General features: G+C 42.5%; 1 protein-coding gene across 1 annotated transcript in view; it reads left to right on the forward strand.

Moving 5' to 3' along the window:
* The window catches only part of ERICH3 (glutamate rich 3), a 594,366-nt gene that overhangs the window by 82,458 nt on the left and 491,176 nt on the right, over positions 1 to 20,732 (forward strand). Inside the window, exon 4 of the mRNA XM_078668660.1 lies at positions 12,308 to 12,379. Within this exon, the coding sequence (XP_078524786.1) occupies positions 12,308 to 12,379 (72 nt within the window). The remainder of the gene's footprint in view (positions 1 to 12,307; positions 12,380 to 20,732) is intronic.

The raw sequence follows: 20,732 nt of genomic DNA on the forward strand, positions 1-20,732 counted from the left end.
TGAAGCCTGCCTATATCCAATCTATCAAACCTCCCTGTTGCACAGGATGTGAACAATCATTATCCCAGCCACCACAGTTCTCAACTATTCATTTGATACTGATGACTCTTGTGCAAAAGTATACAACCCTCCCATGTTTGTTTTCCTGGCTTAGGATGCATCCAATTCATTATATTCAATCAAAACATACTCCCGCATTCTATTTAATTATTCTTCTCCCAAGTGACAGAGACCAATGTATTTATAAATATTATGGCATTAAAAACATACCTCTGAATTCGTAAATTGATAATTAACTTTGTATATTCAGCCCCAAGTCTCTTCTTTTCATTCCATTAGTGAAGAAGCTCTGTATAAGAAATAATATTAATATGTAGCCATGTGTACATGTGCTGTAGACCCTCATCATTAAATGCCATGCCTATTGCCTATTCCGCGCAACGCCTAGTCCCGTCGGTGACTCATAAGACAGTATCCACATCTTTACAAAATGTCACACTATTCATTCCATATCCAAAGTTACTTTTTGTTAAGCGCTGTACCCAGTATACGTGTTCAGATTTAAACGAAAGAACCTGTTGCTAGTTATTCCCCCTATTGAAAAACTACTGCCAATCCAGAAGTAAATTCAAAGAAATTTTCTAAACACAAAAATATCTATGTGCTCCAATGGAAACCCTTGGTTGGTGAAGACAAAGCCATCCTGCTCCTTAGTTTATCACCACGCTCTTACCTGATCAGCAGCGCATTTCCATCTAAGGAGTCTGTTACCTTGGCCGGTTTGATAATTCCCACCATGGGCTAATAAACACCCTCAACCTTCTTTTAACCCGTTTGTTGCTTCGAACGTTCTGCGCCAGTGCTGAACGTTCGAAGAATCGGGTGCGGCCGCGTCGGCCAACGGACGTGTGCAGCACTGGCAAGATAGTGCTCGCGACGACCGTTGGCCGACGGCAGCACTAAAGGGGTTAAAAGACTGTTGGACCAATACGCTGGTGATATTTTAATTCCCCTTATTTGCATACTCAATGGTGGTTCCCTCTGAGGTCCTCCAAGCTATCATCCAATTCTGAGCCATTCAGTTACTCGCCTCACTCTGAGCGTGGCCTATGATGCCCTGCGTGTTAGAATTGTGTTTCCTCTTCAATCCTACACCTAGACAGCCAATCACAGGTGCCTCCACTGCGCCCTATGAAATTCCGTTGACTGATCTGCCTGACCCTGGGAGTAACCTAATATCGTGCTACTCCAAGAACGACTATTGGACCAATCCACCAGGGACATCTAAATTCCCCTTCCTGCTGCCAATGGGTCAGCTCAGGTAGGTCGCCCAGTTCGGCTACTTGTTCCCCCGTAGGTTCCAGGGCATCCCCCTTGGATTCTGCCTCCTACTGGACCTTGGGAACTTCGGGGGCTAGTTTCCCACGCCCCCTGCCCTTCCTCCTCCTGGCAGGGTTCACATTCAACCCAAGTATGAGAATCAAGGCTCTTAAAATTCCTGAACTTCTCTCTGTACTGCTCTGGTGTGAGCCCATACCTAAGGCATAAAGCCTCCTTCTTGTGGGGATAGGTCAGGGTACCCATCTTCTCTAAAGGTGGTAAGGTGTCCCTCCCAATGGCCTCAAAGTGTTTCCACAGGCTTGCCCCCCAATGCTTCTCAAGAACCTCATTCATTTTCGAGGCTATCTCATACACCGTAAACCATGCATAAATATCATCACCCCTCTGGTAATTCTGCACTAGGTCCTTGGGTATGTAAACCTTACCCCCGTGTACTGGCTGTGCACTGCCACCATTTGAACTGGACTCCACTTGCTTGGCCTTAATGTCAAGTTCCCTCATGCTCAACTCATGAGCCTAAATCAATTTCTTTTCCTCCAAAACGAGAGCGTTTTGCTCTCCTCCACCCTATTTTCTCTTTCTAAAAGCAATTTATTTTCCTCCAAAGCAGCCTTTTAGTTCTCCGTTTCTAATTGCTTCATCTTAAAGGTTAAAACCTGTAGCTCATGATCTCTAACCTTTTGGTTTTCCTCCAGCATCTCTGGGGAAAAGCGCCTAGAGAAATGGTTGCTGCCAGCCCTGGAGGCTGCTCTTGACACAGGCAAATCCTGTGACCTGAAACCATTCCCTTGTGCATCCTCATCCACTGCTGCATCACCTGTCTTCCCAGCCTCTTTGGCCTCCCACCAGCCCCTAAAGGCCTTCTGTAGCTCCTCCTTCCTGGAGCTGCTCTTCATGGGACATCCAAAATCAATGCAAAATTGCTTGAGCTGATCTACTCTGTAGGTATGCAAAACCTCAATATCAAACTCCATTCTGCCCTCTCACTTGCTGGTTTACCCTTCTGAGACATGATGTGCGGATACTGTAAGGGTCACTCAAAAATAAAACCCAAAACAAAACACTGTATTTGGTTGTGTAATGGTCTGTGCTTAAACTAGTGATGTACACCAATAACTGTGGGTCAAGTACAAATACAGGGTCAAATCCTCACCGCTGACCACCAATGTTAGAAATGGGGGTCTCTAGTTGGCAGCTGTAAGTACCTTTGTCCAAATAGGGACCCTTACTTCTTGTCTGGGTAAAGGGGATACACACTTTTGATAACCCCTGCTCATCCCCTTGGTAGCTTGGTATGAGCAGACACGCCTATCCCAAAGGTAATGTGTAAAGTATTTGTACCACCACTCACAGTAACACAGTGAAAACGGGAAACACCCGTTGCAACGAATGTATTAGTTTGCGCTGCAATCGCAACGTGACTTTTACATCGCAGGCGGCATTACAACGCATGCTTTCGGGACGCATGCTACAACAACGCAGCTACCTATACATCGCTGACGATTGTATCGCAGGGATGGGGTAGCATGCGTCCCGAAATAGTTATTGTTACATATTGCGAAACAAAACGTGCTCAATAAATCACAAACAAAAGGTGTAAAGTTGGGCTGAAAAGTTTTTTCATGAGCAGTGGAGGATGTATTAGATTGTGTACTTAATCAATTTCCCAGGGTCGGAGAATGCCACCATAACTTTGGGATGAGTTTACCTTCCCTTGAACAATTGCACTTTAAGGAAGCACGGACACTTTTTTATGACATTTAGCACTTAAGGATGTATGACGAATAGGGACTGCATTCATGCATCATGAATTACTAGCATCGCTGGGATGGGGTAGCATGCGTCCCGAAATAGTTACTGTGACATAATGACAAACAAAACGTGCTCAATAAATCACAAACAAAACATGTGTAAACTTACAATTAGCACGCAATGCAATTAATTAGTAACAAACAAAACGTGTGTTAGGTGTGTAAAAAGAGAAATTGATGGATGGATGCCTGATGGATGGGTGGATGGATGGGTGCCTGGGTGGTGGATGCATGATGGATGGATGGGTGGATGGATGGATGCATAATGGATGGGTGGATGGATGAGTGGGTGGCTGGGTGGATGGCTGGGTGGATGGCTGGGTGGATGGCTGGGTGGATGGATGAGTGCATGGTGGATGGATGGATGAGTGCATGGTGGATGGATGGGAGCATGGTGGATGGATGGGTGCATGGTGGATGGGTGGATGGATGGATGCATGATGGATGGGTGGATGGATGGGTGCATGGTGGATGGGTGGATGGATGGATGAGTGGATGGCTGGGTGGATGGGTGGATGGATGCATGATGGATGGGTGCATGGTGGATGGGTGGATGGGTGGGTGGGTGGGTGTCTCGGTGGCTGGGTGGATGGATGGGTGCATGGTGGATGGATGCATGATGGATGGGTGGATGGGTGGATGGATGGGTGGATGGATGCATGATGGATGGGTGGATGGATGGAATGATGGGTGCATGGTGGATGGGTGGATGGATGGTGGATGGCTGGGGGGATGGGTGGATGGATGGATGGATGGAAGGGTGGGTGGCTGGGTGGATGGATGGATGGATGGATGCATGATGGATGGGTGGATGGCTGGCTGGGGGGATGGATGGGTGCATGGTGGATGGGTGGATGGCTGGGTGGATGGCTGGGTGGATGGCTGGGTAGATGGATGGGTGGATGGATGGGTGGATGGATGGGTGGATGGATGGACGGATGGATGGACGGATGGATGGATGGATGGATGGATGGATGGATGGATGGATGGATGGATGGCTGGATGGATGGATGGATGGCTGTGTGGGTGGGTGGGTGGCTGTGTGGATGGATGGGTGAATGGATGAATGATGGATGGATGGGTGGATGGATGCATGATGGATGGATGGATGGATGGGTGGATGGCTGGGTGGGTGGCTGGGTGGATGGATGGCTGGTGGGTGCATGATGGTGGGTGGATGGCTGGGTGGAGGGATGCATGCATGGTGGATGGGTGCATGATGGATGGGTGGATGGTTGGGTGGGTGGATGGGTGCATGTTGGATGGTTGGATGGATGGGTGCATGTTGGATGGATGGCTGGATGGCTGGATGGCTGGATGGCTGGATGGCTGGATGGCTGGATGGATGGGTGGCTGGGTGGCTGGGTGGTGGGTGCATGATGGATGGGTGGATGGATGGATGCATGATGGATGGATGGATGGGTGGGTGGATGGGTGGATGGGTGGATGGGTGGATGGATGCATGATGGATGGATGGATGGGTGGGTGGATGGTTTCAAAGGGTTATATGCATCCATCCTGAAATCAACTGTGAGGATGGGTGACTGCTGTTGGGAGTAAGCCATGCACTCCACAGGTCTGTTCAAGAGGGGGACAAGGTGGGCGAGGCCCTCCCAAAGTAGGCTGGATGGATGGGTGGCGGGTGAGTGGCTGGGTGGTGGATGCATGATGAATGGGTGGATGGATGGATGGATGGATGGGTGAGTGGGTGGATGGGTGGGTGGCTGGGTTGCATGGAGGATGGATGGATGGATGGATGGATGGTTGGGTGGGTGGATGGCAACAATTGGTGATGGGTGCATGATGGGTGGGTGGATGGGTGGATGGATGCATGGATGACCAAAATTGTGGATGGATGCATGATGGATGCATGATGGGTGGGGGGAGTGTGGATGGCAACTGCTGGCTGACCCGCTGATGTCCTGTTGGATCGTATCAGTGGGGCCACCAGGCTCGCCTCCTTGAGCCACAAAAGCAGAGGCGGGAGGGGCCCGGCTGAGGGCACGTGCTGCAGGCTGCCTAGAGGAGAGGCAGGGTGCTTAATCCGGGACCAAGACAGCGAAGCAGACAACTGTGTACATCCAACAGTAAAAATTGCACAATTATCAGTTATCAATAAAGTTCATTCAAGAGACAAACCTTGCTATTATTACACAATATAAAATCTATTAAAAATGTAGGACCCTTGATAAAAGTACAGACCACACACATTAACGTTTCAACCCCCTCTTTTTCCGTACCAACCCTTCTGCTAGTTGATACCTACTTAAACTAAAAACTATATGCAGGGAGTTATCATTTTTTAAAACTCTCAGTGCATCAGGATGTTTCCTAAACCCTATACTGCAGCAAACTGGACAAATCCATTTCCTTCTAAAATTGACATCGGCCGGAAAGAGGAATAAAATATGTGCAAGCTTTTTTTTAATAACATTCAAGGTACATAAAGTGCAATTAGTTCCTACATTAACATTACCAACAGGTTTCCACCTCTATGTATAGGATTTCATTTGAGGAATGTCAATGTGAAATTTCATATAGACTTCTTGCCAAATGGGGTTGGACAACATCCAGGTACTGTTCAAAGCTTGATCTCGGTTTAGCAGTAAGGAATTGTCCAGTCAACTGTCCCAATCTAGGGTTTTGGTGAAGAGTGTTCGAGACATACTTCCAATATATCCTCTTCAGATGCTTTTTAGAGTTTACTGTTAGTGTTCGGGGCCCACTCCAGAAGGAGGTTAACCGCACTTATCAACCAGGTTGAGAATAGCGGAGAGAAGGTGGAATGGCTGTCAAGTCTCAACAATGTACTTAACCCTCCCTGTAATGCACAAGTTCCTGCGCGACCCATGACCTTATCCAAAACAGCATGGGTCTCAGGGCAGCTAGGTGCTCTATTCTTTCAGTGTCTATATACTGATAAACAGGTATCAATGATGTGGACCTCGGAAGGCATAATAACATTCTTGTAAACTTGGTCTCGCCCATACTAAACCTATCTAAATGATTCCCTCCCCGCAATTCTGCTATATAAAGCTCTGCTGGTTGGGCCCTATACTTATAGATATTTTTTACTAATTGTATTGTTATCTTGCTGGTTTTCAAAACACTGCACTGTGTAGAGGAACTTTAATGTATTGTAGTTGTGATGCGTCTGGGACAATTGGAGAGAAATCTCTACAATGTTCACATCAATGCTGTGATTCATCAGCCAACTTCTTTTAGTACAACACAGATTGCGGTGCTCGTATGCTTTCCTATCCTGTTGGAACAGGGAACCACTGCATGCCCTTTGACCTTCATTACACTTTGGGGAACTGAGAAGTCCAAATTAACTAACTACAATAACGAGAGGGAAATTGGTGAAAATATACTAAAATACATTCTGTTGAAAGTTGAGTACGTTCAACAAAGTCCAAAACATGAAAAGCATTTCATAAACAAGGAACATTCGAGCTTGAACCTTATTTAAAAAGGAGTTTTGAAATAAGATTCAAGAAGGCTTCGCCCTCCTCACTTCTAATTTTATTGCCTTTTCCTTTAAATGTTAACAAATTAGCAATTATAAAATGACAAACATCGTATTTTAATTCCTAATGAGAATATTTGGGTACTATCCTGCCTCAAAGTTATAAAACAAATAAAATAAAGACAACGATAATTAGTAATAGGCCGTTTATTAATTGCGTTGTTCCAGGAATCAGTTGGGAGATTTATTTTTGCGTGCTTTTCAGCTTTTCTAATTACTTCTTATTGCAGTAGGCTCTTAATAAATGTGATTTGTTTCTTTTGTTCCTTTCAAACTGAGTAGACATTTCTGTTGCCCTCATAATTGTCTTGTCATGAAGCTTTTTCATAGTTAACGTGTTGTAGTGAGACCATATTTAACAGTCTTTTCAATGACAATTGCTTTGTTCTGCCAAGTAAATAACAGTGAAACTAGACATTAGAAAGCCATTACGAAGGGATATTACTGAATCCCTCTTGGTGCAGTCATTGCAGTCTGTAGTCTATACAATGCACATGACTGCATCCACACCCGTATTAGGTTACGCCTAGACGGTGCATGCGCTGTCTCTGCGAAACATTTTGCTCACATACAGTGGGCTTACAGTTCGCCGATAGCTTACCATTGGTTACCTTCAGCGTCACTCTCATTTGCTTCTTTCCCGTTTGTCATGGCATGTGGACGTTGTGTCCTCTTCTTGGGTGTGGTCCTCCCCTGGACCAACTACATTTGTCCATCTACTGCTCCTGTTTTTGCAGCTATTTTTTTTTGTGCTCACGCACTCCATATGAGTGTTTGTGTTTTCAGACCATCTTCCACATTGGCTTCTCCAACACCACATGCCCCCTCCACTTTTCCCCTAGGATCACTCACACTTACAAGCATGCTTTCATTTCCCATCCAAACTCTTGCATGTGAGCTTGGCCCCACCTCTGCATTGCTGTAACTGTGTGCTTGTTGGCCCCCAACCACACTCCTGTTGTCCTCGCTCGATCATGTGCTTCTGTGCCCTTCACTCCACCCACATGTTTCTCTTTTCCCCATATGTACCTCTTGTCCCTTCATGCTTGGAACCAAAGCAATCCCAAATTGTATCTGGGGCTTGCTTGTGCCAAAGGTGATTTTACATGCAGATTCCAAGGTGCCTACAAGGGGCGAAAGGGTTCTCTGGTTGTCCCAGGTCAGCTATGTGCAGCGCATCCAGTTCTGTATTGTTACTTTGCATTCTGGCACTTGAAGTCCTGCGTTATAATGAGAGAAGCAAAACTACACCTGGTACATGCTCCAGAAAACAAAGAAAACCCGGGACTGGACTGGCTACTGACTCTTGAAGTAAAATTATAATTACGGAATATACAGTGTCTTTGTTGTTTCAGGATGCAACATGCATAATTATCCTAAATCATAAAGGATTTATGATTAGGGCTCCCGGTTTTATGGTATTTTTTTTCACATTTCTGTCTGTATTTATCCATATTTATTTTTTGGCCATTTTACTGCATTTATCCACATTTATTTTGTGTTTTGCATATAAATGAAGTTGAGAAACTGTACGATTCCATATTTATTTAACTGATAGACGCGCACTCTTACTTTGCTGTCTGTCCTGTTTTAGCTATTTAAGCTGTCAAATATTACATAAGAATACATCCACTGGTAAATACTACCATTATACCATAAATGTATCTTGACATATGCCGTTTATTAAAGAAATTTCATCCTGTTTTTTAATTTCCCATTCTGGCCTTCTGCTCAGTTGCTTGCCTATAATACGTGACAGAAACACATGGAGAGTCACTTAAAAGAAGCACAATTTTCTGTATTTATCCATTTTTAAAAATAAATGCAGACAGAAAACACATTGTTTTCTGACTGTATTAATCTGTACAAAATCTGTAAAAACAGAAAACAGGGAGTCTTATTTATGATCCATACGTACTATTACGTATCGGCAGACCATTTTAAATGTGTAGCAAAGAAGAGAGTGCCTTAGACCGTGAAGTTAAACTATTTAGCGTATAAAATATTGAGCGGGGTATACATGTATACTTATCCTCTATTTTGGGGGCTTGAGATGATATTTATACAGGAGATAAAATATTGAGCGGGGTATACATGTATACTTATCCTCTATTTTGGGGGCTTGAGATGATATTTATACAGGAGATAAAATTTAACCCAAAATGGCGCTGCATGTCTATATATTATGAAAAGTATTTATTGAAAAGACATTCCTGCAAATAAAAAGCTGAATTTTAATTGCTCAGACATTGGTGGGAGGGCATGGGAGAGGGGAAGGGTGTTGGTGAATTTTACGTTACATTTTTTCAGCAGGCCTGATTTTTGCCCATGCTACAGTTGAACAAAGATGGAGGCTGAGGCAACTATTTGCCCCTTTTCAACAAACTGGGGCAACAGTATATTTACAGAATCCGGCACGCCTAAAAATAATTTTTAATGGGGTCACACACAGTTTTGCAAAGTCCAGGTCCACGCCTATCTGTGAGAGATTACAGAGCCAAGAAGAGACACAACTAAAGACTAAATTCTTTAAGTTTGAGGTTTAATGCCTCGACTGGGGGCATTTTAGCGAGGTCTATGGTTATCAATTGATTCAGCATAGATAAAGTGGATAGCTTAGAGAAGGGGTTGGACCGGGGTGTGAGGGCAGGGGACCCTGTTTGCCCAGATGTCCTCATCCTGGTTCTTGCAGAACCACGTTTCCTCAGTGGTTGGTGGTGGTTGGTGGGGGGATCCATGGGGGTTGGGAAAGGGGTTGGCACCTAGAGGGTTGACTCGAATTTCTTTTTTTTTTTTTAACTTTTTTCTCTCTATCTCACTGTTTGGGTATTGGTTTTGGAGAAAGTTAGCTATATTTAAATGAGTAAATTACGTATAGCAGCGAATATAAGTGTGTGGCCTTAACAATCTCAAGAAACGATGAAATACGGTTGTGGCACTTCGGCTACTTAAAGCTGATATCCTATGCCTGCAGGAAATGCATATTGAAAGAACTCAGATTCACCTTCTAGACTCGCTCGGGTTTACAGTAGTGGGGGCTACAGCACAAAATGCCAGGATACGGGGGGTGGCAATACTATCTGCGAAACGTTCACTTCAATTTACACGCACATTAGCTGATTCAAATGGGAGGTGGGTCATCACAGAATGTCGAAGGGAAAATGTAGACTAACTCACTGTATGTACCTTATATGGTAGCACCGTAGATTTATACAGGCATTTGAGATGCTATATTATCAACCCACCGCAAAATTATTTTTAGATGGTGCATTAACCAATACTTGTACAATAACTATAGGTACCCGCCAGGGATGCCCGAGCTCACCTCCCTTTTTTGCACAGTATATAGACCCTTTTTTATGTATTTTGGAAGACAATCGAAAAATTTGTCCCATTATTTCACATGGTTTGGAAACGAAAGAACTGGCCTATACCAACGACATTGCTTTGGTGACTGCTAATCCAGGAATATCTATGGCTGAGGTTGAAGCAGAGGCGGCTAGGTTTGGACGTTTATCTGGATACTCCCTTAACAGATCCGAAACCCAGGTAATTTGCAAGAATCTTAATATGGGGGACAACACTAGACAGGTAGAAAAGTCTACGTACCTTGGCGTGGATGTTATAGCCAGTGTTGAAAAGATAGTTGAGTGTAATATTGACCCCTTGATTGATAAAATCAAACCCGAATTAGCTCAGTTACATAATTTGCATTTTTCGATAATTGGCAGATGCAATATAATTAAAATGCTTTTTTTCCCCTAAATTTGTGTATCTTATAAGAGCTATCCCTTTAGAGTTTAGTACTATGTGCTGAAAAGGATCGAAGACCTTTTTTGCGATTTATATGGGCTTATGAAAAACCTAGAAGAGCCTATAAAAATCTTTCTTTACCAAAGAAAAGGGGCGGGCTGGCTCTTCCAAACATAAGACTTCATTATTGGGCAACCACTCTTTTGTACAACCTCACCCTTTTATCAGATACTCCAATAGATAACCTTTTAGAAGATATACCCACACCTATAGAACTCATAAAGGGTAAAGATGCATGAGGATGGATCCGGAGGTTTCTACATGATTCCCACTATAAGAAGTTACGCTTCAAGATGCTGGCTGCCGGGATTAAAATTATGAAATAGGTCCGTAAAATGTTAGGATTGGGTCAAATAAATAATTATACACCGATTTATAACAACCCAAACCTGCCTGAAATCTTTAAAGATCCATTAATCAAAAAGTGGCAAAATAAGGCCTGTCCAAACTTGGCGAGCTATACTTTTTATCAGATATAGCTTCTTTCGAAAATCTTAAAGAAAGATTTGAATTCGATTGGAAAGATTTCTACAAATACCTGCAAGTGAGTGATTTTTAAAGGAGGAAATGCGGCAGCCCATCAAGATTTATTAATAACTCTATTATAGACAATTTGAGAAAGAACCATCCATCTATTGGAACCGTGTATAACTCTTTTAACTCATTTATGCTGGATGGTTTGGCAATGCGGGCCAGGAAGTGGAAAGAGGAAATTGATATCTCCGAAGACATTTTCTTCCACTCAACTGAGCTAGCACAAAGTCTGTTAATTCTGGCGCAGCTTCAAGCCCAGTATTATAAATCCTGCTTTTCATTGTATTACACTCCGAAAAAGATTGCGAAATGGGGGACGGGGAAAAGGACTCTTTGCCCTCGATGCTCTTTGTATCAGGCTGATCTCAATCACATGTTTGCCTCTTGTGACATATTAAGCAACTTAAAACATGAGATCGCAAACTTTTTTAAAGAAGTGTTAGAGAGGGATATTCTCCTTTCTCCCTCCCTGATTTGCCTTGGGGTAGATCAGGAGATCCATGGTAAACCGGGTGAGCATTTGGTTTTTATAGGCATGGTGATGTACCGACTGTGCCTGGCCTCAACCTGGCTTAATCCATCCTCCCCAGGTTATCACCAACGGCTAACACGATTAATGGTAAACTACAACTCTGAAAAAGCCATCTATGAAAAAAGAGGTACACGGTCCCGCCTGAAAGGCTTAAAGATTTGGGAACCTTTGACAAGATGGCTCGAGAGGTAGTATTGGGCTTATAGCTATCTCCGGCTTTGTTTTTCTGACATTAATTTATATATAAGTGTGTGCCTAACCCCGGGGTGGGAGGGGTGGGAGGAGGATTTAAAAATATATAAACTTGTGCATGATGAAAAGTTGCTGACTCATTATTAATTTTTCTTTTACAACATGTTCGAATAGCTTGTTTTGTACTTGTAAACTGAGTCAACGTTGATGTGCTATTTGCAACATTGTAATAATTAGAACCAGATCCTAAGTTGGATATTATTTCTGTCTTATTAAATAGACTGAAGCTGGAGAAATGTGGTATGAACTAATCATAAATCAATACTTTTTTTATTTTTAATTGTTGAAACTTTCAAAATTGAAGATATTAATTAGTATTTGTCAGATACAGGGGTTTGGTATTATTGATTCAGAGCACGAATCCTTTAAATATTCGTATGTGCATTATTAACCATTTCAAGTTTTGCAGGAACTGCTCATTTTTAATCTACACCAACACAATGGGCTTTGCCCTTTTTGACCTAAATTCAGGATTTTGATTCTCTCTTTTTTCAGCGCCATCATCAAATTGAAATAAAAAGGAAACTTGAAAACTTTGCAAGGAAGGAAAGGGTTCAGAAAATTAAGGTACAAATTACTTTACACATGAACATTCTATCTCTTTTTGTTGTGACTGCTGTATTGTGGAAGGCATAGACTCTCAAGATGTGCTTTTGAATGTGGAGTAAATTTACTGCTACTTGTTTCCGTGGCTTATTGGAAATTGGAAGCCATTCTATCAGAATTGGTCTCAAAGTTTGTTCACAAATACATTAAAGATTGTGCCATTACAATTAGGTAGTGTTGTGAAACTTTGCTATGGAATATGTCAAGTCAAATATACTTTTATTTGATTTCATTAAAAAAATCATAAAAGGGTGGGAAAACCACCATCGGTAAAACATGCAGAAGTATACATTGTTGTTATTATTGTTATTGTTTTTATTTTTTTTAAAAAGGTATAAAAAGGCAGTATTTTATAAAGAATTAACATATAAGCAAGGCTGTTGAGCGATTCCAAAAGCCAAATGTTCTAGCACTGCATGAGTTGGTTAGCAGGTTCTGCATTGGCCAGTTTTTTTGCCGCATTTTTAAAAAAGTTTATGGCTATGCAGGACAGTGAGATAGATGAGCGCCCGAGACAGTGAATCACTGCTGCTCTGCAAGTTCCTATTTGTTCCTTCCTGAAGACCTCCCGAAGGCCCATTTTGCGCGTTTCTATTAGAGCGGGACAGATGCATATTTGGTGTAGTAAAGACTCGTCCCAAGCTCCGCACAGGCAGCATTCCTTTGATTGACATGCGTATTTCCATTTAGGGGTAGGTCCTTTGATGGATAAGACCCAAGCCTTAGTAGCATGAAAAAATGCTTTTTCTGATGCGGGAAATGGTCTAGCAAGTAAGGTTGGGGTTGCAACCTCTGGCATGTCTGTATCACGGACCAGGCAATTTTTTGTTTTGCTAGGACTGTTTTATCTAATGATAAAGAATTCCTTTTTAAGGCTTTGTTAACCACAGATTTGAAGCCGGTGTAGGTAGAGGCAGTAAGCCAGGGCTCCTCTAACTTCAATGCCGAGAATGAAGCCATCAGAGCTTCGAAGATTGAATTTTTGAGCCTGGCTTGCTTTTCAATTTCTACCCAACAATCAGGTGCGGTTCCTGCATGAGGGCGTATGTGACGGAGCACCACCAGTCTCAGAAGAAGGAGAAAGAGATTGAAAGGAGACTGGTGGTGTGAGGCAGCTGCGGCACTCTGGTAGCAGTGCAGCACGGCAGTGTACAAACACACCCTGCACATGGGTGGTGGATGTCTGTTTTCGATATCGCCCAAGTCACGCATGTGCAGAGTGTGTCTGTGAGGCAGTGGTGAGGGCAAGCAGGCGCTACCTGAAGCAGCTGGTTTTCCAGGACTTCGTCGGATTTCGGCTCGCCCGGAGCTAAGCTCAAAACATTCTTCTAGTTCTAGGATCCCGCCTCCTCCTCTGACCGGATGACCGTTGATACAGTCACCCTATGACAATAGGAGGCGGGATTTCAAGTACTGCTTCCTGCGCTGATTTCATATTTCCCTCCTTCCTTGAACCAGCTTCAACCCTGTCCGAGAGAAACCCCGTGATCAAGCTGAAAACATTATGTGCTTTTGGTAACCGTGTACTCACAGAATAGTGTACAGTGTACTCACCCTTCAAGGTGTGGATTGCATAGGGTTGCTCTCACCCCACTGCACAATCACAAAAATGTAGTCAAAACAAAAGCAACGCTGACAACGCACTCACTGTAGTGTAGTTCCTATATTCCCAATAGGCTCTGCGCATTGGAATAATATAAACAGCAGTGTAGACGTAGGACTGAGGTCGACTAGGTCCCATTCTGACTATATTAGACTTAATTAGTTTTGCTAGCTAGCTCAGAGGTCACTAGAAACTTTCTCGAATAAACAAGGAGGAGTTTAACTTCCCTGGATAGACAAGAAGGGATTAGCTTCTGACAACCATAAACATGACAACTTTGCTCCCTCAGAATAAGAGTGTATCTCTAGAGTCGTGTGAAAACAATAGACAGCTATTTTACTCAGTCAATCGTGCATACTTAGTTTCACCAGAGTGCAGAGAAATTGAGAGACAGGCGTTTTCAATAAAAGGTGTTATTTATTGAGCAGTCTTCTTTCTCATGCAAGAGAAATGAATTGCCACAATTGCAATACTTAACATAAAGTAAAGTGCGTACAGTAAAAGGAGTATTATGAAATAATACTGTAAAAGCATTGATATGGTTTCGTAGCCATATGATACTTTAAAATGGATAAAATATATACATACATAAAAACATTGACTAACGTACTCAACTGGTGCTTCTACTCTACGCCTACCCCGGTGTACCTGACCTAAGCCTAATACGTGGGAAGGAGTAAGTAAGTAGCAGTTTAAGTTAAGTTGGTTTTTGCCAAGGAATCTGAATCAAGAATTCTCTCAAGGGTTTAGTCAGCTCCGTACCTGGGTAATAGAAAGCAGGAGGTCTGGTATCTCTCTCTCAGGACTCGATATCCCAGCAACCCGCAAGGGCGGCTGGAAACACCGGGGCTGGATTTTCTCGGCTGGAGAAAAATACAGCGTCTTTCTCAGTGCGTCAAAAGGGAGGGGCGGCATCCGTGGGCTCTCGCATCAGCTGGGCTCTCGGGCAAGTAGATAGCTGCTCTGCTCCAAACCACCGTGTGTTTGCTTAACCCCTTCGACGCTCATGACGAGCTGGGCTCGTCATGAGGTAGCCTCCTCGCACGCTCATGACGAGCCCAGCTCGTCATGTAAAGTGCACTTTACAGATTCCCAGCGTACGGGCGGAATTCCGCCCGCACGCATCAGGTTAAGGCAACTGTTGGTATATTTATACCTGAAAGGTGCTGGGTTTGACGTAAGGTTGGACATAAGACGTCAATAAAAGATGTCACTAAGAACTGGCCGTTCTTTCAGTGCTCGCAGGAGTTCTAGGACAAATCAAAACAAAAGCATGGGGAATTCCCAGGTTGCTGGGGTTTGGTTTGTTTAAAGAACGCGTTGTACTTTCTAGGAGTCTAGGGGAGTAGCCTTGCCGTATTTGGACTGCATGGGCTATTACTAAATATGGATATGATTCTTATGCCTTTATAAGGATATTATTTATTATAGCCATATAAGGGCATAAATCGGGAATATCGCATTAGGGTCCTAGATAGAAACACAACACCCACTCCACGAATTGATGTCCATCATTATTAAAAACTAAGCAATATTAAATATATCGATGCATGTGTGTTTTCCAACCCACCCCAAAATACATAAATCGCATTTGAAATGGTATATGGTAAATACACGGAAAATGAGTATTGGTACGTTACGCTTTTCAAGCAGTGTTATCATTCAGTTAAATGCATATATATATATATCAGCTGAATGAATTGCGAAAATTACACATGAAATGGCTCTGAATACAGAAAAGAAGGTCGAGACCACTTCATCACATATTGATACAAATGCTGTACATGTGCTAGAGGCTGAGGTAAAATATTGTCTCTAGAGTTCCTTTAATAGAAGCTCTGTTCTCTAAGAATAGTTCTACTTTAAGCCGAGTACTTTGTGCCAGAAAAAGGGTAAATTTTTTGGAAGTGAAAAAAAAAATAATTTCGCTTTCCAGGGGAAAAATAGTTCCAATTGTTTTCAGTAGCTTTTGTTTTTCAAAGCTGAAGGCCGAATTTCAGAGTTCAGGGAACGCTGTGTGCTAGTTGCTTTAAAAAAGTTATTCTTTCTGTTCAGTAGAGAACATCATATCAGACAGACTTGCAAAGAAATTGGTCTACGACATCAGGTGAAAGTTCGACCAAGTTTGAAAATGCTGTAACAGTGCATGTGTGAGAATGATTGCTATCATCGATGTCAGGATCAGCAATGCTCACAGAAGGTTGTACCTGTGTGGTGCTGCTTTCATCTCGTACCCCACCGCCACATACTCGTAGTGGTGAAGTCTCAACGAATGCCGTCATCAGAATAGGTAGCCGCTGGGGACAACACGATGCATGAGTCGTTACTGGACCTAGCAAGGCATCTGTATCCATTGGTACTGCTGATGGTAGTGTAAGACAGACGTCCAACATGCATTCTTCTCCGCATAGCATACATCGAAGCACAGGTAAGATGCAATCTTGCCAGATTGGTCTGAATGAAAGAAACCAAGTTGTACTTAGATCTCTTAGCCGGGCAAATCCGAGCACTTTAGTGATGCGGTCCCGGTAGCGTATAGCTAGGATTGTTTCTCCCATCGTTGCTGGAGTCTTGTCTGTGGCTTGGCTTGCCATATCGGAGCAGAAGAATTAAAAATAAAATTCCTGCTATGAGTCCCAAAAGAAGAGGCAGACCGCCAAAAATGGAATGCACAAAATTCGGGATAAAGCCCAGAACTGTTTCAAAAGGTGCTAACAGTCCCAAAAAAATTGTCTTAAATACATGTGCGATGCCACTGGTATCTGACATGTTTAAGATTTGGCTTAACATTTCTACGAAATGCACAGGGCAATTTGTTGATAATAGGGAATGTATCTCTGCTGTTGTCCTTGCGACTTGCAGATCATACGTTTCTTTGGACGAGGTCAAAGGCACAGTTTTTTGTAAAAGAATGGATTTCATTCTGCTTAAAGTATCAATTCGAATAGAAGAGATATTCAAATAAGGCCATATTGCCGCCTCCATGTCTGGATTGCTGTTTGGATACAATACTTGCATACAGCAAGTGACCATGGAACACTACGCTCACGAGATAGGCTCTGCTTGGCATCATGCCACATCAGCTATGGTCACTTATTAGAACGTAAATGCCGTTGGAAAGTTGTCTAAAGAATGGCTCTATCTGAGTTGTAGGAGTGTCGTGCAGGTGACATGAAAGGTTATTCGAAGACCCTTCGCAGGCTCCATGCAAGGTAATACCTTGACACAGAAGTGTACCACTTAGTGATTTTTTACAATTATTCCCACTAAGATATACCTCCTTTTTCTTTTCACTATAACATTTGTGTGTATAAGGTAATGTCCATGTTGACTTGATGTATCCTTTACCCAACCTTTCATACTGGCCCGCTGGTATATACTCTTGGCAATATTTAAACTGGAAAATTGTTATCGGAATTGTGATTATTCCGTGTATTATCCATTCAATGACAGGTCTTTCTGACATTGTCAATGGTAATCTCTCAAGTTTTTCAATGCTCAGAATCGTATAGTCTGCTCCTTTTTGTGCCAAACTGATTTGTTTATCAGTAAGGTTAAAGATAGAGAATAATGACGTTACGTTGATTAAACGCCATGGCACGTAGCCTGAACGCAGGTTTTGCAACGTCCAGCCAGGCTGTACAATAGAACGTAATTGGAACTGACCATGTTGTAACATTAGTAAGTCCTGCTCTATTATATCAATAGCAGATGATACGATACTGTCCAGTGAATATATTCTGGAGGACAGAGTCGTTAACCCATTGTCCACAACAGAAAGTGATTTTTCCAAATTAATACGATCAATTTCTCGTATTTTTTCTGCTGTTTCAATTTGTGTTTCTTTCCAAGCCTCGTTGTATTCAGCGTATATACCGGCCGCTATGAAACGTTTCTGACGCTGTTTGCGTGGTCTGACGCTGTTTGCGCAAGTCAGCACCGTCTTTAAGTAAAGTCAAGTCTTACCTAATTTCACCCAGTGTGGATTTCTGTAGCCATTCGAGGCATAGTTTCCCTACACTGTATGTTGTAACTATCCCTGGATGTTGTCTCTGGGAGTATCTTGGGTCTGGCCTGTTCAGTTTTAACCCCGGTATTTTGTTCAGGAATCTCTCTTGACAGTTATTTGTGTCTGTGGGCCAGATCAACCATTTTTTCCAATCAGGACGTGTTCTGTTTTGGTGTAAAATATGGGATACGTCTATCTCCACATCTGTAGTGCTATTACTATCAGGTATGGGCTTTGGAATAGACGGTTTGTTTAAGTCTTTGATCTTGGCTAGGCCAAGACAGGTTGTCTGTTGATTTGTGTCATTCAAGAATATTATTTGTTCTGGGATCATGCAGGCTCTAAATAATGCTTCTAGACCTTGTACCTGCCATTCTTTTGTACCCCAGATGGTTTTTGTTTCAATGTTATTTTTCCAAAATTCAAAACCAAATGTAGTCATTTTTTCATAAAATGTTTCAGAGTAAATCAATTTAGTATTTGTTAACATTGTTTTCATTCCTGTCTTATGTAACATTTTAAAGTAAAACGTTTCTGCATCACTTGTGTTAAACCCTGAGAAGTATGGGAATTTCTCATAGAATGTTTTCGAGCTGCCTTTAGGCGGTGTTGCACAATGTTCCCATTGGTTATAATTAAAAACATTTCTAGGCTGTGCAGATTTATGCAAATAGTGATGACCAAAGTGATTATAGCAGTACATTTCTTCATAATTTGATGAACCCTGTAAATAATCATGTTCTGTACATTTTGCTGACATTACTAAATCTGACATCATATTATTTATATTTTCAAAGTCCCAATCATCAGAGAAAGTACTTGGTTTTACAAAGTCACTTAATGAAATTTTAAACTGGTGTGGATATTTCAAGAGCTCAATCGGGCCATAAATTTCATAATCCGTTTTGTCCCATGCTACCCCACCGGGTATTGGATTGGCTGTGATGTTCACTGATGATAGTTCTCTTTTCTCGATGTGAGATGACTTGTGAGGCTTTAGGACCAAGTTGATGTTCTGACTTGCTGTGTCCATTGTACTGTATTTTCCTTCAATGAATTTTCCCAAACAAAGAACCATAATGAGCCAAAGCAGGAGGAAAAGTACACCTAACACAATCCAACATTCAATCCATGGAGAAATCAGATAGGTTTCTTTTAGTTGATGAAAGAGTTCAGTTACTTTGTCTTTGAAAGTTTTTGTTGCTGGCATTTCTTCATGTTCACTTGGATCATCAGAAAAGTCATCGAAATTGATGAAGTAGCCAGATGCAGTTCTGTTAATTGTTGGAATTGCTTCCGGATTTTCTTTAGTCTTTGGGTCTTTCTTGGAGACATTAGTATAGTCCGATGCTACATCATTGTAGACAGGTGTTTCTTGACGAACTGTTGCAATTTGGGTTTCAAGAGGCACAAGTTCCATGGCATTGTTGCATAGTCCTTTTTTATTCACTGCAGGTTTATCAAATGTGATTAGTCTCTCAGTTTGAACCTCTTGGATTGTAGCAAATTTTGGTATTCTGCTATTTCTTGGGAGTCCACTGGGCCTACTACTTATTATTGGCTATATGATTGTGGTTTTACCAGGTCAATGGATACAACTCGGTTCTCCTTTTTACCAGCAAGGGGCGGTAGTACAACTGATCTTGTTCCGCTGACAGCTAAGACAGGTACTGCTTTTCTGTAAGAAGGCCCAAATTCCTTCTTCACCACGATCCTCTCTCTGACCAGATCCCCAATCTTCGGAATCCAGACAGGTCTTGCTGGGACAGGTGGTTTTTCTTCAGTGGCTGTTGGCTGTTGTTTTAACTTTATGTTACTCAGGTTTCTTCTTGTTTCATTTAAGTCCTGTAAAACAGCCAAACGGTCTTTGATGTCAAAGCATTTTTCTTCTACCACTGAAGTGTGACTATCAAGATCCTGAATATACATTCTAGTGCCGAACAATAGTTCGTACGGAGTGAGACCTTTTAGAGAATTTCTTGGCAGATTATTAAGACTACGTTGGACACTTGTTAAATGTTTGACCCACCCATCACCCGAACTTAATACCCTCGCCGTTATAGATTGCTTTATGTCACGGTTTTTTCTTTCCACTACCGCATTTCCCTCAGGATGGAATGGAGAAGAGTACCGCAATGCAATGCCCATGCTGTTCATGGCCTCTTTGTAAGCTCGAGAGCTAAACGCAGGACCCTGGTCAGAATGTAGCATGCCAATTGCGTATATGCCGATAAAGACTCGCAAAAATTTGTATAACAGTTCTGGCCTCAGCCGAGTGCTGGTGTCTGCATTTTAAGTGAATCTAGTCTTAAATATTATGGGGACGCATTTCTCCGGCTGGATTTCTGCGTACAGATAGCTTGATGCTTTCTAAAAAAGGGGTCCTGGCAGTACTCCGGTCGGTTCACGACTGCGATCTCTGTTGCAGTTTGGACAGCTCTTTGCAAATTTGTAATGTTGCAAGCTCATCCCCGGCCACCAGTATTCTGATTGTAACTCTTGTAGAGATTCCTTGATCTCTCGATGCCCTATGCCCAATCCCATGTGTGCGTCTGCTATTAATAAGACTCTCCTGTTCGTGTTTGGAATTACTCTATCCCCCACTCCAGGGATTTGAGCAAAAGGAACGGAGTTTGCATCAATTATGTATGTATTACTGAGTGGATAGTTCAGAGGTAATGCTGCATTGTCGCCTTTTAAAG

This window comes from Lissotriton helveticus, chromosome 1_2, assembly GCF_964261635.1.
Source record: "Lissotriton helveticus chromosome 1_2, aLisHel1.1, whole genome shotgun sequence".
In the NCBI taxonomy this organism is placed as follows: domain Eukaryota; kingdom Metazoa; phylum Chordata; class Amphibia; order Caudata; family Salamandridae; genus Lissotriton; species Lissotriton helveticus.